Source organism: Heterocephalus glaber, unplaced genomic scaffold, assembly GCF_053883595.1.
Source record: "Heterocephalus glaber isolate CG9 unplaced genomic scaffold, H.glaber_assembly_v1.0 deba00001688, whole genome shotgun sequence".
NCBI classification, from domain to species: Eukaryota; Metazoa; Chordata; class Mammalia; order Rodentia; family Bathyergidae; genus Heterocephalus; species Heterocephalus glaber.
The window spans coordinates 2,473,583-2,490,318 of record NW_028258413.1 but is presented as its reverse complement, the minus strand read 5'-3'; the positions used below and the strand labels follow the sequence as shown (position 1 = coordinate 2,490,318).

General features: G+C 48.5%; 1 protein-coding gene across 3 annotated transcripts in view; it reads right to left on the bottom strand.

Moving 5' to 3' along the window:
• Window positions 1-13,226, bottom strand: part of Elovl6 (ELOVL fatty acid elongase 6) — a 124,502-nt gene extending 111,276 nt beyond the window's left edge. Inside the window, exons 1-2 of one of the 3 annotated variants that reach the window (XM_004867583.4) lie at window positions 13,123-13,226; window positions 12,554-12,671 (exon numbers count right to left, since the gene is read on the bottom strand). In XM_004867583.4, the coding sequence (XP_004867640.1) occupies window positions 12,554-12,642 (89 nt within the window). In that variant the 5' untranslated portion in view covers window positions 12,643-12,671; window positions 13,123-13,226. Of the gene's footprint in view, window positions 1-12,214; window positions 12,528-12,553; window positions 12,672-12,775; window positions 12,949-13,122 lie in introns of those variants that run through there. The other 2 variants (XM_004867584.4, XM_087198750.1) reach the window with 2 other exon arrangements.
• Between the last annotated feature and the right edge of the window lie 3,510 nt (window positions 13,227-16,736).

The window sequence follows — 16,736 nt, the reverse complement described above, 5'->3', positions numbered from 1 at the left end:
CAAACTTATGGCAATCTAGGGCTGGGGATTTAGCTCAGTGGTGCCACCACCTGCTTCACAAGCACAAGGTCCTGAATTCGATCCCCAGTAGCAAAAAAAACAAAACAAAAAACCTATGGCGGTCCTCCTGCTTCAGCCTTCCAAGTGCTAGGATTACAAGCATGTGTCACCATGCCTAGCAGCAATGTTCAATGTTAATGACTGAACTAAAACATATACAGTGTTGGTGAAAGCTTTACATACATTAAATCACAGAACCCATGCAACTCTACCAGATCAGTAACATGTTCTCATGAAGAAAGGAAGATTCAGAGCAGCCATGGTAACTTCTGAAGTCACAGATCTAGGAGAAAATATTTAACAACAGGGAATACCTAGTCTACTTTTTTAAATTTCAGGTTACAGAAAACATGGTCTGAATACCGTGGTAATATTTTTTGTTAGAAAGATGAGCATAAAGATAGATAGAAAGTTTTAAAAGATCTGTATCAAAATGATAAAGCTTATCTCAGTAACATTTACTGTCTTCTTTTTTGCTCACCTATGTCTTTAAATTCTCTATAAAAGGGTCTCCAGGTCTGTCCACAGAACATGAGCTTGGTCACTCTGTAAGTGACAGAAACGTGTTCCTTCTCAGAATGTTTTTGGAACAGTCATCTGTGCTTCATGAAAATGATCTCGACAACTCCGCATGAAGTATAATCTCGGGGCATATACTAAAGAAAAGATTCTGTGCATAACAACCCTGAGATTCTAGTCAGGCGGATGCACATAATTCCACTGGTGAACTAAAACCGCGTTTCAGGAAGTCGGATAACGAATAAATCATTAAACCCAGCAGAACTCAAAGGAAACAGGAGTAATGTTTTTCATTTTCACACAAAAGGTTTAAACAAAAAACACCTTAAGCTAACTACTGAATTCACCTGGCAAGCTAGGGATGGTCTGGCCTAAGAGCAATGAAACAATGTATAACTTTATAACAATACTTTGGAAGACTAACCATAGATACCAGTAAGACATAGGAGCTGTCCTAACGACCTGAGGAAGCAGTTTAGATTTTATTACAGAGGTAATAAAGAGCCTCTGCTCTTGCCACCAGGGAAAACTGAATCCTTTGCCCCTATCTGTAATTCCCACCAGACAGTGGACAAGCTGGTTTCCACTGCTGAAGTAGGGGTGTGGCGGGCGGGGGTGGGGTAGGGGGGGTCCCCCACAAGTCCTTAGATGAATTCACAGATCTCTGAGACCCAGCTTTCTCTTCCTTATCGATGCTAAGTAATTGTCAGAAACATGCTAGAGTCTTTTCTTATAGTTCAGCTTCTTTTGAGTTTGCTCTATGTGGTTTTCCATAATGGGTGTTATTTCATCCATGTAATTTAAATAAAACAAACAAATCTCAGACTTGCCTGAATCATCCATCTGAAACAATGCCCAAATCTAAGCCCAGATGGTAGTGTGTTATCTCATTGTAGCAGCAAAACTGAAGGTTAAAACCAGTATGTGCCAGCTTGAAAAGAGTAAGCCCCATCACATGTAAAGTTTTATTTTTTAAAGTACCACAATATTAATATTTATAGGATTGAAACTGAAGTTTATGTTCAAAATGATTTAAATTTAGGTATTAAACAGTATGTGAAAATTCTTGTTTTAAGCTTTTAAAAAGCCAACTACGTAACTGGCCTTACCTTCCCTTTCTATATTTTCAGAAATTACATTCTCCAAACATTTTAGTTAAGCTTAGTAAATTGCAATTTTGATGTTAAATATAAATATGTTGCTGCAGAATATCAAACTATGTGCAAACTTCTCATGGTTTATTTTGGGGTAAAAACAGTATCTTTCGAGGAAATATTATTTTAATACTCTACAAGAAAAATCAAGTCTAATATGCCTAAACTATTAATGATGCTAATTTTGTGAGCATGCCATTTGTCAGCAAATTACGCTAATACTAATTTTCTGTAATTTTTGCTTCATTTTGTTTTTCGGTACCGGGGATCGAACTCAGGATGTCGCACTTACCAGGCAGGCCCTATGCCACTGAGCTAGACCCCTAGCCTTTGTTTTTTGAGGTATATAGTCTGCTATAGTCACTATATAGTCCAACCTGGCCTTAAACTCACTATGTAGCCCAGGCTGGCCTCAAACTCAGTGATCCTCCTGCCCCAGCCTCCCTCGTGCTAGGATTACAGGTGCGTGCCACCACTCCTGATATTTTTCTGTAGTATTTATTTTCTATAAATAATACATCTACAATTAAGCAATACTTTATTATTTTCTAATACAGTTTGTCTTCTTGATCCAGAAATAATATTTAAGTTGTCTACAACTGAAGAACGGAATTTTGCCTAAGTGCCGAGACAGAACGAAAGAAGGGTTATCACGCAGAGGCCTTTGAAGATGGTGTGCCGCAGGACCTGAACACTGTCTCAGCCCTTTCCCTCTCCCGTGCCCTGTGTTTTCACATGGACAATGGGCAGAAAAAGAGGAGTTCAGAAAGGCAAGTCCTAGGGTCCGGGCGACCTGGGCAGCTACAGGGTCACTGAAGTGTAAAACTAAATGAAAAACCTACCTTCCACATATCCTCCACCTCGATGCTCTCTGAGGCAAGTCCAAAGGAAGCAAGGAGACCTCAACCAACTGCTCCATAAAGCAACCCTGTGCAAGTGCTGCCACCCTGTCCCCAGACCGGACGACCCAGATTCTCTGAACGCAGGTGGCCTCCAGCCCCCCTGGTCTCCGACAGCGCCCATCTGACCCATCCTCCTGTGTGCTCCACAGCGCTGAGGCATTTGCCACACGGACTGCAGGTGTGGCCTCCGCTCAGAGCCGCGGCCCCAGCCAGGCACCCTCTCCACTTCCTCCCCAGGGAGGGGCTGTTTAATCTTTTCTCTCTTAGATCAGATGGCACAACCCTGAGGATCCTTTCCCAGCAGAGACATTCCTGAGCAGAGCTGCAAAGGCAATGCTAATTAATGTCTTTCTCACCCTCCCTAAGGAAAAGGTCCCCTTCCTACTCAAATCACACTGGCGCTGTACAACTCGCTCCTGGAGAAAGAGAAGGAAGCTCGATGTCACACCAACAGTTTGGCTCATCCCTACCTCACTCCAAGAAAGCATATTCATTCACAGTGAGATACACCCCTGTACCCCACAGAAGCCTCCACATTTCATTATATTGCTTCTTTTAATGTTAATTTTCAAACTCATTAGTTGTTTAAAAATAGTTCCCTGCCCCTAGATACTACAGATGTACCTTTTAAAAATGAAATGCATGTTTTATTATAAAAATAGTAAGCACATAATCACTAATGAAAACAAGTAGAGCAGAAGGAAAACTAATAACCAACATTTTTCCATCTTTACACAACTTTTTTTTTTCATTCTGTTTTTCCTTTGTGCCTACAATTCTGCCATTTTTAACTACATTTTCAGGGAAATCCTTTTTTAAAAAATGTAATTTCTTTCTGATTGGAGTAGATGGCTTGAACACCTAGAAAAGGACTCTTAGTCTCCAATATTTGGAAGAGTTTACTAAATTAGCCATGCTATTTTGATGCTTTTGCTCCTTCAGAATAAGACTAGGTAAGGAGAATACTTTTTTTTTTTTTTGAGACAGAGTTTCACTCTGAAGTTCAGGCTGGTGTCAAACTCATTTAGACAGCCCAGGCTGGCCTCGAATTCACGGCAACCCTCCTGCCTCAACCTCCCAGTGCTAGGATTACAGGTGTGTGCCACCACGCCCGGCCCAGAGTAAGTATTCCTAAGGCACTGGACCACTGAAAGAAGCACAGAAGAGAGGTACGGGACACGCACTTCTGTGGAAAGTGATGGAAAGTTTTGTTTACTCCCACACACACCAAGCGTAACTAAGCTCAATCGGGTCTAGGCACGGATTTCAACACCAGAAGGGAGACCAGTGATCCGTTTAAGAACCAAGTGCCAGCGAGCCACAAGGCAGGAGCAATGGGAAGGTCTCCTGGCCCACACTGGACTCAGCTGGACCGGTCGGGATGCTTCCCAGGCTGCAGAGGAAGAAAGCGCGGGGATGAGTGGAAAGTCCCTTCCAACCACTCGCACCGGGCTCGGATTTGTGGATTTGTCCAGTGGAGGACAGGAAACCACTCAGGCTGTAACCGCAGGAATGACACACTCTGATCTGTAACTTAGAAAACGCAAGCGTCTGAGGCCGGAAAGCTGTGGAGGAGACAAAAGCCAGCAGTGGGCCACAGGAACGGGCCCTGCACTGACCACACAGGAGGAGCGGAGCAGGTGCGAAATCTGTGGTGTAAAAGCAGCCCCAGAAGGCAGCGGGATCAGCATCCAGCGCTCGGCCGGCCCCTCCTGAGGGCGGTGCCTGAGTCCTGCAGGCAATCAGGACCTCCAGCCCAGCGTGGCCCCGACACGGTGTCCGGGAATCACAGGCAGGCAGCACGCTTCCCGAGCCTCTTACCCACATCCTCTGCTTATCAGTGCACAAAGAATTCGGAAACAGCAACCAGGAACTGGCAAAGAACAGACCCCGAAGTGGTGCAGCCACACACACACTGTCAGCGGCCAACACAGGCTGCACAAGCACTTCTGCCGGGCGGGCTCAGTGGTGCACGGGCTCAGTGGTGCACGGCTGTCATCTCAGCACCCCAGAAGCTGGGGCAAGAGGTCTCAAGTTCGAGTCCAGCTTGTGTAACTTAGCAAGACCCTGCCTTTAAGAAGGGGTGGTGTGGGGATGTAGCTCAGTACAAAGGCCCTTGGTTCAGACGCAGTGCCACCAAAAAAAGTCTTTTTCAGAATGTAAATGCACAAACTGCAACTCAAGATGACACTGGTGGCTCCCTAACAGTGAGTGTCCTTGAGTTTTCCAGAGCCCCGAGGCACGGGGTGGCAGCAGAATATGAACCCTGAACCCCATCGCAGAGCAGTCTCTGATGTGGGTCCTCGAATCTGAGTCTAAAGAGCCATGTCTCAGGAAGTGGCAATACATCTTAGTGCTTTCCTGGTCAGTAATAATTATTCAATTATTAATTGTTGTTGTTATTATTCAAACCAAACTTTTACTTTTCAACACTGCCTACATAAATCACCAGCAGACCGCAAGTGATGTTTGAAGAATGACCGGAAAAGGCCCACAAATGTACAAAGAGCACTTTCAATCACATCCCAGAGACCATGGAACTTCGGGGTGGGCACAGAGAGGATGGGGAAACCTTCGAAGCCACCCTGGGCACCACGGGCCAGCTGAAGTCCTCGCTTCTGAGCCTGGTGACCAAGTCAGGGCAGGCAGTGTTAAAGTGCCAAATTGGAGCAGGCAGTTTTGGGTCACTCCTCAGGTGACAGGGCCCGGTGGGACAGCGGATCTGTGCCCTAAGAATCACTGGCCTGAAGGCGGGTTAGGAAATAACCAAAGGACAGGTTCAACTTTTCAGCCATCAACACAGCTATAGGTATCACAACCTTTCAAAGAGGATCCTGCTAGACCTAAAACTTGCATTTATCCAGAGGAAATCACCTGGCATGGGGTATGTCCTGGATGATCTCAAGTCTGTAAAAACCTTGAGGAAAAAGGCTGAAGACAATTGGTCAAACAGCAGTGGTTTCTTCTAAGAATTAAAGGCGCTTTCTTATATTTTTTAATGATTTCATTTATTTTTCCATGATAAATATTTTACTTTGGCATCAGGAAAAGAATTTAAAACTAAGAAATGAAATAGAAGGTACTCGTCCAGCTTTCCCATCATAAGAACTGACCTCCAAGCACAGGGAGATTCTCAGCCTACGCATCCCTTTCTGCCCACAGAAGGTGGTGGTCGCCAGTGACAACTGAAACCTGCCTGGCACCGGCAGCTGTGTCAGATGGAAACACAAAGCCCCAATCTAGAACCCTGCTGAATGCACCAGGGTAGCATCAGCAGAGCAGACAGACAGCATTCCACAAGCCGAAGCTTTACAAGAAACACTCCAAGCCCGGGAGTCAAGGTTTGTTTTAGATGAAACAGTGAAGGCTTCATGGTAAAACATCATTAAAGGTGTCATGACCTCCGCAATTAGAACAGTGCCCACAGACACCAAACAAAAGATGTTCAGGAGGTCCTAATTACTTTGTTTTCCAGTACTGGGAATGGAACCCAGGGGTGTTCTACCACAGAGCTACATCCCTATGCTTTTTAATTTTTGCTTTTGAGACGGATTCTAAGGTGCCAAATTGGGACTTGAACAGACCACCTTCCTGCCTCAGTCTCCCTAAGTGCTGAGACCACAGCCATGCTCCACCACTCCCAACTAGAAAGGAGCAATTCTCAATGACTAAAGTATTTACACAGTTTAATGTCTGTTAGGCCCAATTAGCCAACCCGGGCTTCCTGCAGGTATTCTGGCCCTAGGTGTTCAGAATCCACTCAGGAAAATTTATACGAGACTAAAACCACAGGAACGTTCTGGAGCAGCCAGGTCTTCCGCAGCATTGTCTTCCCGATTGAATATTTACTGATACTCAAAAGAGGGAATGATTGAGCCCTAAGCAAGTCCAGCCCAGCCTAGATCTAGGCCAGGGCCAGGCCGGAGCCCCGGCCCCTCCCCTTCTTGTCTCTACAGGTGAATGCCACACTTCGGAGCAGTGGACTGGACAGGTCATGCACCTAACACAATGTTGACAATCAGTAAGTAGTAACAATGTATCAAGTATTGGTATTAATGTTACAGAAAGCACAAGAATCTACCCTAAGTTCTGAGATCTTTATACCAAAAACTCATAAACCCGAAAGGAAGCTGTAAAGTTGATACTTACGGTACTTTTTGTTATAAAATAGCTTTTATTGAGCTTCCAAGCCTTTTATTACAATAATAACCACTGCTGGTCCAGCTTTTAAATGTTTTAAAGGCACCCACAGACTTTGATAGAAGTTTCAAATGTCTGAAAAGGTTTCCAGAGAAAAATCTCTTCAACACACTTTTTTTTTTTTCATTAAGCCTCAAAAAACAAGCTCATGGGGCTGGGGATTTAGCTCAGTAGTTTCGCCGCCTGCTGCGCAAGCACAAGGACCGGAGTTCGATCCCCGGTACAAAAAAAAAAAAAAAAAAAAAGCTCATGAAACTCAACTTCAAAGACTCAGCACCAGTGGACTTACTTTGCCTATAAAAGCCAACCATCCCGATTGGGATTGGCCTAGCAGCTTCAACCTTTTGCATTTTACTTATCATTCTATGTAAGGAAGAGCAAAGCAACTGGGGTTGAAAGACAAGAAAACCTGAGGGGTTAGGCCAATGATTAGCTATATTGAAGTTTTTCTTTTTAAATTCAGTAATGCCTAAGGTAAAAGCAAGTGTTAAATAAATGTTCAATCTTTGTAGCTTTAAAATGCATATTAAAATTATGCTGTTTATTTTTTAAAAATAAATGATAATACAGCCTGACATGGACTAGGGCATGGCAAAGCTGGCTGAGGGAGTAGCCCGTTAATTACCAGATTCTGGACACAGGCCAGAGCAGTTCCCTAGGCTCTGCATATGGACTTCTCACTCGGGTTTCCTTAATATCTGGACAGTACAGGCAACAGCTAACTAGAACTACATGTGTTGCAGAAATCTCAGAAATACAGAGACACAGAATTCGGATAAAATAATATTTCTTCTCCCAAGCAGACGGGGATGCCAGAAACCAGTCTGGTCAATATCCCCACCCCCTTTGTTCAGCATTTTCCTTTTTATATCCTTTTTAGCCATAATCTCATCCCTAGTGATCTTTGATATGTAAATACAATTCCAGTTCCTATTTACAAGTCACAGACACAAGATAGGCCATATGCATTGTAAACTCACCCTGACATGGTAACTTTGTTAGGTTAATGAAGTTACTGGTTAGTCAGATAATCCTCACCTTAAACAAGGAGTTACAGAAAAAGCAAATCTTAAAAGAACACATTACTTATTTTGCTTCTACAACTACCTTAATATTCAATCTATTAAGTTATCTAAAACTTTTCCATATCACATGGATTTCTGTTATAGTGTTATACAACTGGTTGAAATTATGAGCCTATAACAAATAACTCACTATTACAGTGAATTAATATAATTAAATGCTCATCTGAATTTTAGGCTCAATGCCAAAATACTTCAGTATTTATCTATATTTTAGTATAATATATAGTACAATAAGGCAAGGTCATTCCTTTATCCTACACCTTCCGGACTTTAGTAGAAAACAAATTTTAGATTAACTTTCTCTCTTAAACCCTAGAGAGCTGCACTCTACATTCTCCACTGGTTTTCTTGATTTTAGAGTGGGAATATTTGATCTGCCAGCAATATGAAACCATTACCAATTAATTACTCACCTATTTAACTTTACAGATAGGACATTATACTCTCAAGGAGGTTAATTTTAGCTTTTAAATTCTTTTGCCTATAATTTTATCCCCTTTACGCAGTACAGTTCTTGGAACATAGAACATCTTCAATTAATATTTGTAAAATTAATAAGGAAATGATACATTAAGACATGGGAGAAAAATAATTTTCTGGCTCTCTTGGTCGGCTTCCATAAGACATGAGCCAAGGATAAACAGCATTGTACCTGACAATGTGGAGGTTAGAATTTCTGCTGGCTGCTATATCTTCTCAGCATTATTACCTGATAACTTTAATTAATTTCCATGAGAAGTCATCTGTTAGCATCACTGAGTTTAACTGTATAATGTGCAAAGATTGTCACTGGTTAAATATTATCTGCTAAAAGGATTAGGTCAGTGAGACCTATGGAAAAAAGTCCTGCTCTGCCTTTATTCATACCAGTAATCATAGTGCACTATTTGATATTAAATGAATTGTTAGGTTTCTCCAAAATTATTACCTTTGAAGATATACAGAGGTGCCCATTTAGCACATATCATATGCCTGAGAAAGACTTGGCTGATGTAAATTTTATTATCATGGACTGTTTTGAAGGACTTTCCATAAAACTATGTCAGTGGCTCTTCTCAAAAAAAAAAAAAAAAAAGACTTGGACAGTACAAACGGTCAGAAGAGCTTGCTATCTATCACGGCTCTCCTCAGGATGGCCGAGGTGTTCCTTTAGCTCGCTTTGTCCTCTTTGACTTGGCCCAAGCTAGTTCTTCAGAGCCAGTTTCTCTCACTCCTCACTTTCACTTTTTAAAATAAACGTTGCCACTGCTTTTTGCTCATTTTGTTCAATTCTTTGTTCAAGACAGAAGAACTTGGACTCCCAACTCCAGGAGAGGAGAGTAGCCCAGAACCCGCTAACGTTTAACGGGTGAGCCACTTTCAGAAGAAGCTACCCAGTAACATTTTGATGTAGCCACTCAGGAGAATCAAAAGCCAGGAGATTCTGATAATAGGCACACTTGTGCTCACTTGGAAAGGGCCACGTAAATTATCAGAAAGATTTTTGGATAACTAGCTTCAAAAAATAACACCCGGACCTAAAATATTCCAGGTGAGTTCTTGAATCGCCATAACAGTGCCCCTCTGATTCACTGTACTTCAGGTATTCTAAGTATTTCTCTAAGTCTCCAACCTTCTCATAGCTTTTCCACTACCTGAGCTGAAAGAGCTTCTTTCAAGGAAGCATGTAACGCAACTTGGACATGCAAAGGAGTGGCTCTAGGGGTGAAGTCTAAGGCACCCTCACACTTTTAGAATCACCAACACAAAAGCAACAAGTGCTGCATTAGAGACCACAACACTTAACTTTCAATTTAACAAGAGGCCTTATCTATATAAAAATTATCACCAGATATTGACTAATGCAAGCATACAGATGGAGACTATAGCCACAAAACGATTTACAGAAAGCTGGCTTGCATCCTTGGGAAACCCAAGCAAGGGTCGCGTGAATATCATCTCTTGAAAGATACATAACAATTCAAAGTTCCCACACAGCTGTTCAGTGTGTTTGGGATCGTAACACAGGTCATGTTTTTATTTGCAGTATTTACTCTATCCTCTTCTCACTCTTAACCTACTACCTATGTATTGCACCTACATCCCAGCTCTCAGAGGTTTCCTGAGTGACACTCACGTTCCTCCTGCTTAGGACTTTGCAACACTACACTAACTACAATCTGTGACTGTCACACAAGTGGCAACGGCGGGAGAGCAGGTGCTCCCCTAACCACTCTTAGCCGGAGTCTGTCCCTGGCCTATCTTCCAGCTGTTCTTCTCACAGATACCTGTAGCAGGTCACATGGAAAATCTGAGGAAGCCAGGCAACGCAGCTCTCCAAAGAGGAAACAACAGTCTAGTGCTCTGGCTTGGGGCAAAGCTGTCAGCCTCACAATGCAGTATTTTCAGCGAATATTAACACAGGTTTATACAGCTTTTGGTGTTTTCATCTTGAAATTGTCATCTTGTTACTTTCTAAACAACGCTCTAAGATACACAGGTTTGCAGCTCCGGTAGAAAGAGTTTTGCAAAGGAAAAGGTTTCCTCCACTGGCCGGTGTTTAATTCTAGAAATTCCCATCTCATAGCCGCACAACACGACATCACAACATAAAAACAATAAACCCTTGAGACAGTCACCGTGGAGAACAGAAGAGAAAGGCGCCCGGAGCCGAGAGGGTCCGGCGCGGGCAGCCTCCGTGACGTCACGCGCACACGCGCGGCTCCAGCAGTCGGCTCAGGCCTCCCGCCCCGCCATTGGCGCGCTCCCTGTCAGCCGACATCAGAACATGCTCCGGATTGGCCAGACAGTTCCAAGCGCGCAGCCGCGAGCGTACGGATCAGATCGGATCCGATCGGCCCGTCCGGCCGCGCGCCGGAGCCGCCCCCCCCCCGCCCCGCCCCGCCCCGCGCCTAGCCAGCAGCGCTCACGCCTGGAGTCAGGTAAAAGCGCATGGCGTCGGGAGCCGACCTGGGACTCCGGCTGCCGGGCGCCACCCACCCCGCCTGGCCCGGACGCGTCCGCAGCTCCGGAACGGTCCCTAACCCGCGCCCCTCGCCCTCCAGTCTGGCACAGGAGGAGACTAGCTGCGCGACAGGGGCGTTGCACGCCTAGGCCGGACTCAGGCTCCGTCACCGCAGACCCCGGTGCACGCGGACGAGCGGCGCGGGCTAGGTGCACACAAACGCGCCCCGGGTCTCCTGCAGCCTGCGCAGCTGGCTCCATAGGAGAGACCTGTTGGAGGCTGCGCGTGTGAGGTTCTCAGACTGCTACAAATAAATTCTCAGAAAAGCAGATGCCCATGGCTTCCCCCGGAGTCCGTAACTGATTCCCTAAGCCTCTCCGCTCCCCGGCCCGAGGGAGACGGGCCGGGACCTTCACTTCCATTCACACCTGGCTCCGGGTGGAGGGCGGAAGGGGGAAGCGGCAGAGGGTCCGGAAGAGCCCGCGGAAGGCAGAGCAGCGGCTTCCCAGAACAACGTGCACCTACAGAAGAACTCGGTCAAAAGCCAGGGCAACAGGGAGCGATTCACGCGCAGCGCGGGAGGCCAGGCGCGTCACCCGCGGGCCTGGCACTGATGGGCAGACTGGCACCAGGCGCCCGGCCCCAAACGCTCTGCGGGGCTGCGCCCCAAGGACCTGCGCTCCGAGGCGCGGGGCGCGCGGGGTCTCCACGCGCAGGTCTAACGCCCGGGAAGACGGCGCCGCGCACACTGCCTTCTGCGGGCCCACGAGGCCCAGGGCCGCCGGCTCAGCCAGGCCAGAAGATGCCGCGGGCAGCGGCTCGGAGACGAGGCAACCAGCGGCCGGAGGCGGAGCACGGGGGGCGCGCGGGCGGCAGGGCGGGGAGCCGCTCCGGAAAGGAGGGCCGCCCGGGCACCGCTGCCGCGCTCGGAGCGGCTGCTCCCCAAGGCCGCAGCCTCTCCACTCCGGCCCCCGGCCCACCCGCCCGCCCGGCGCGCTCCCGGGTCCCCAGCAGGTCTGCCCGGCTGCGCCCCCCCCCCCCGGGGCCCCGGCTGGGTACCCGCGAGCGCGCCTCGGGACGCCGGGCGCCGCCTCCAGGGGCAGGGACACAGGCCCGCAGCCCCTCCCGAACCTCCCTCAAGCCCGGGGCGCCGGCCCGGCCCTGCTCGGGAAGGCCGGGGCTGCTCTTATGCGGGCTACGGGAAGGAGCTGGAGCCGCACACCACCCGGGGACCCGCGCGGGGCCGGGGGCGCGGCCCGCTGCAGCCCCCGGTGACGAGTTGTTCTAGGGGCTCCCAGCGAGTGCGCCCGGCCTGGCCGGCGCGGAAGGAGAAGCGCACGTCCCATTCACCTCCGTAAAGCAAACTTAATCATGGCGCGGCTCTCTGGGGTTCATTCATTTTTCTCCCAGGCTCCACGGCCCGTCCTCCTCGCGGGGCGGCCAGAGGGTGCGGGACAGGGCTCCGGAGAGGCGCCCCGGAGCCCAGGGCTTCGGGGGAAAAAAGGGCGCTGCGGAGGCCGGGCGAGGGGTGGCTCCGGGTGCCGGGCGAGGGGCGGCCCCGGGTGCCCGGACCGAGGCATCCGCGCCCCACTGGCCGGGCGCGCACCAGCCCCCGTTACGTAAGCCGGGACCCCGGGACCCTCGCCCCGCGCCATCCGCGCCGCACCCGGTCCGCGGGTACCGCCTCACCAGTTCTCCTGCATCCACCGGATGGCCTCATTCTCGTTGAACTGCTTCTCGAACTCGTACTCCTGCAGCGCCAACCCTGACATGTTCATCGGGCCGCCTCGGAGTCGCCGCGCGCTCCCTGCACAGAACACAACTGGCGGTGAGCTCTGAGTGGTGAGCGCTGCCGGCCGGCCGGCGTCCCGCCCCGCCGCGCCCCCGGCCCCGGCCCCGGCCCCGGCCTGCCTCAGCCGCGCCCGGCCGGGCTCCTCCGCTCCGCTCGCTCCTCCGCTCCCGGCGTCCGCGTCCCCCGGAGTGCGGCGCACGCCTGGCGGTCTCGGCGCCGCACACCGCCCATCACGCTTTGTACCCGCGCGGGAGTCTCCTCCCCTCGTGCGATCCGAATTAACCCTTCCGCGCGCGCAGGAGGTGCCGGGCCGGCGGGGCGGGCTGTGCCCCGATCGGTCCGCGCCCCCCCCCCCCACCTCGCACCCGACGCAGTTTCGGTTCGCGAGACCGCAAACAATTGGGAAAGCGCAGCCAGCCCTCCCGCCCGGCCTGCACGTGGCCCTCGCCCCCCGCCCCCCACTCACGTGGAGCGGGGTCCAGGCCCGACCTATGTGACCGACCGCGCTCAGGGCGCCGAGTCTGAGCGCTCGATCCGGAAGTGGAAGGCAAGCGGGGCGGGGGCGCGGCCTGCGAGGGGAAGGGGTGAGGACCACGCAGACAAAGGCACGCGGTCGGGCTCGGAACCGGATGGACTGGCCCCGGGAGCAGAGCTGCGGTGCGCGAGCAGACCCGGGCTTGGCGCTGCCGGCCGGAGCCCGCGGGTGTGTGCAGGGGCCCAGGGTGATGCTGACCCCTCGAACCCCAGCACCGCCACAAGGTCATTTCCACCTGAGCCTCCTACCCTCTTCTCCTGCACGGAACAGTGCTTTCTGCTCTGCTCCCCCAAGAGCTAGGAGAAAGGAGATAGTGACTAAGGTGTTTGATAGCCCAGTGTTTGGGTGTCATTGTAAATTTTAAAAAGTAATAATCAGCGACCTGTGCTTGTAAAATTAAGTGCAGTGGCTGAGGAGGACGTGCCTTGGGGCCTAGCGGTTGCCTAGCATGCTCAAGGCACTGGATTCAATCCTACAGACCACACATAATGCTAATCATTATAAAAATAAGTAAAATAAAATTAGGTGCACATTAGACGTGAGAACCAGGAAGAAAATTACCTCTCTCTGCCTGCGTTTCCCCACCTGCCCAGGAGTCAGAAGAGAAGAGGGGGTTTCGTTCAGACTGGGTGACCTGGCCTCTCAGAGTGGGGACAGAGGGAAATATTTCCCTGAAGAAGGAAAGTAGTGTAAGTTAGAGAGTTAAAAGAAACACAGTGCAACATGACATAAATCAGGGCTCGAGTGGTTGGTAATTAGCAAATTAACTCCCAAAAATTCCAGAGAATTGCTCGCCCAAGGAGGGGTTGCCTTCCGGAAACTTCCCTGACAAGGCGAGACCTCAAAGGTGCCAGCCCAACACATCTGGCAAAATTCCCTGTGGCCAGAGGAAGGTTTCAGCCCAATGCTTTGTCCTATTAGGGATGCCAATAATTGTAAAGTGAACGAGTGCTTGTTTAAACAAACAAGAGCGCTGGGGAAGTGAGTTGAGAAGACAGCCCAGGACAGGTCCCCTGGACAGTGCAAGGATGGTCCTTGTAGTGTGAGAGAGTCACATGTGGTTACTGTGTTTCCTAGTCAAAGGATGTCTGCTAATGCCTGCTTGTTTTCTCAAGGTGGGTTTAGGGTTATGTCAAAAGCAAATGTCACCAAGTATGGTGACACACATCTATAATCCCAGCATGTGGGAGGCTGAGGCGAGAGAATCACCATGAGTACCAGTGAGTTCAAGCCCAGTCTAAACTACACAGCAAGACCCTTAAAAAAACAACAAAAAAGGAAAATAGATTTCAAAACCCTGTGTGGTGGTGCACACCAATAATCCCAGCACTCTGAAGGCTGAGGCAGGAGGGTCATCATGAGTTCAAGGCCAGCTTGAACCACATAGTGAGACCCTGCCTCGAATGAATAAAGAAATGAGTAAATAAACACATAGGCAGACTTTCTGGTTTGGTCTTATCTACCTGCAAGGAGAAATTGCTCCAGAATGCTAGGTAAGTCCCTTTTTCTTGACCCATACGGAGATCAGTTAGAAGAAATGACATTTGCTTTTTCCCAGAAGCTTCTAGGCCCAGAAGGCCATGCAGAGCACTGACAGCTGGTCACTGGAGAGTGCTGGCAGCTGGTGTGGTCATTTAAGTGGACGACACCGTGGGCACAGCAGGGGCAGGATTCCTGCAGGCTGGAAGCCCACTTTGCAGAGGGAAGAGAGATCATTAAAATTACATCAAGCCTTGAAACCTAGGAATGTTCTTGGCAGGCTCAGCAGGCTGAGAAAGTGACTGAGCGGGCAGCTCAGTGACACTGAGCTGAGCACCTCTCACAGAAGAAAGCAAGTGCAAAGGCCCTGGGGTAAGTGAAGGTTTGCAGGGGACAGAGAGTTGGCATGGTCCCAGGTCATGAGCCAGGAGTAACTGGTAGGTAATTAGGCTGAAGAGATGGAAATGGATCATCTTGGTCCCAGGTAAACAAGAGAAGGTCTTTGGATTTTATTCTAATTGCAGTGCAGAGAATGTGGGGATCAAAGGGGATTATGATAAAGACTTGCGATAAGATTCACTGCTAGGAATTTACTCTGTGGTCCCACTCACAAAAGCATTCTAGATACAATATATGTGGAACATACTCAGTACCGTCTGTAGTAACAAAACACTGCAATTGGGCCGGGGATTTAGCTCAGTGGTTTCGCTGCCTGCTGCGCAACCGCAAGGTCCCGAGTTCAGTCCCCGGTACTGAAACAAAACAAAACAAAAAAAAACACCGCAAGAAGAGCCAGAGCTTGATAATGGAATATTACTTCATTTTTAAAATGGTTCTGTAGGTTGCAGTATCAGGAGTTTCCTGATATATGTTTAAAGAAAATTTGAAAAGCAAGGTGCAAGACATGGCATGTAGTGTTCCCTCAGGAAAAACATCTACATTGTACTTTTTATTTCCTGAAAAGACAAGGTTGTGTTGGTGATGGGTATATTTGGGGAAAGATGGGGCAGCAGGCTAAGGGGAGTTTCTGACTAGCTATTCACACTGTTTACTTCTCTGCAGTGTTTGAGTTTTCTTACCATGAATTTACATTTCACTTTTTAAAAGTCAATAGCAGTTAGCTGAGCAGTGCGATTGCAGGTCACTTCTCAACTTAAAATTTCCTGGATTTAAAAGTAAATGTAGCCTACTAATAGAAGTAAAACATTTAAAGTAGTGATCTTTCTAAACTTATTTTATTTTAATTGCAAGACACACACTAAGGTTAGTGAAGATGGAAGGGAATATGAGGGAAGAGATCAGCCACTCCAGGAAGAATTTTTATGAGAAGATTTATTGTGCGTGTGTGCATGTGTGTGTTTCTATAGCTAATATTGAATATAAATAGCCAGATTAACTCATGTTTAGTTGTAAAAGTTTTGAAATGTAAGCCATAGAAGGAGCATTTTGAAAGACAGATTTACTACGAAGATGACTACTGACCAAAAATTCTACATTTTCATCTTGCCTAGCTATTGACCTTAGGGAAAGTAAATTAATCTTTTAATTTCATTTCTGTGTGTAAAGTAACAGTGATCAGTGACGGCGTGATCTTCACCCCGGCTCCAATGCCTTTAGCGTGCGAATCTACACACACGCCGGTTTCAGGGCCTTCTCAGCCTCTCCTCAGGCTGAATCTTTTTTTGTTGTTTTTTTTGGGGGGGGGGTTGGTACCGGGGATCGAACTCAGGTCCTTGTGCTTGCGCAGCAGGCAGTGAAACCACTGAGCTAAATCCCCGGCCCCTCAGGCTGAATGTTAAGCTTTGCCCCTGGCTGCTGCTCCTGGCTGGTACTCTCTGCTTTCCAAGCCCAGCTCCTGCCAGTTCACTCTCTGGGTGCCAATAAAGCTGCTTGGGGCTCCAAGTCTGTGCTGTTCACAAAATCTCCATCTGAGTTTCTAGGCTGAAAGTCCTGTTTCCACACCTCCTGTCGGCCTTAGTTCAGCTGCAGGGCTCTTAGCTCATCCTGATTACAAATTCCCTCAAGCACAGGGACACTGGCTTGCTGATTGTGTGAGTCTGCTAGGG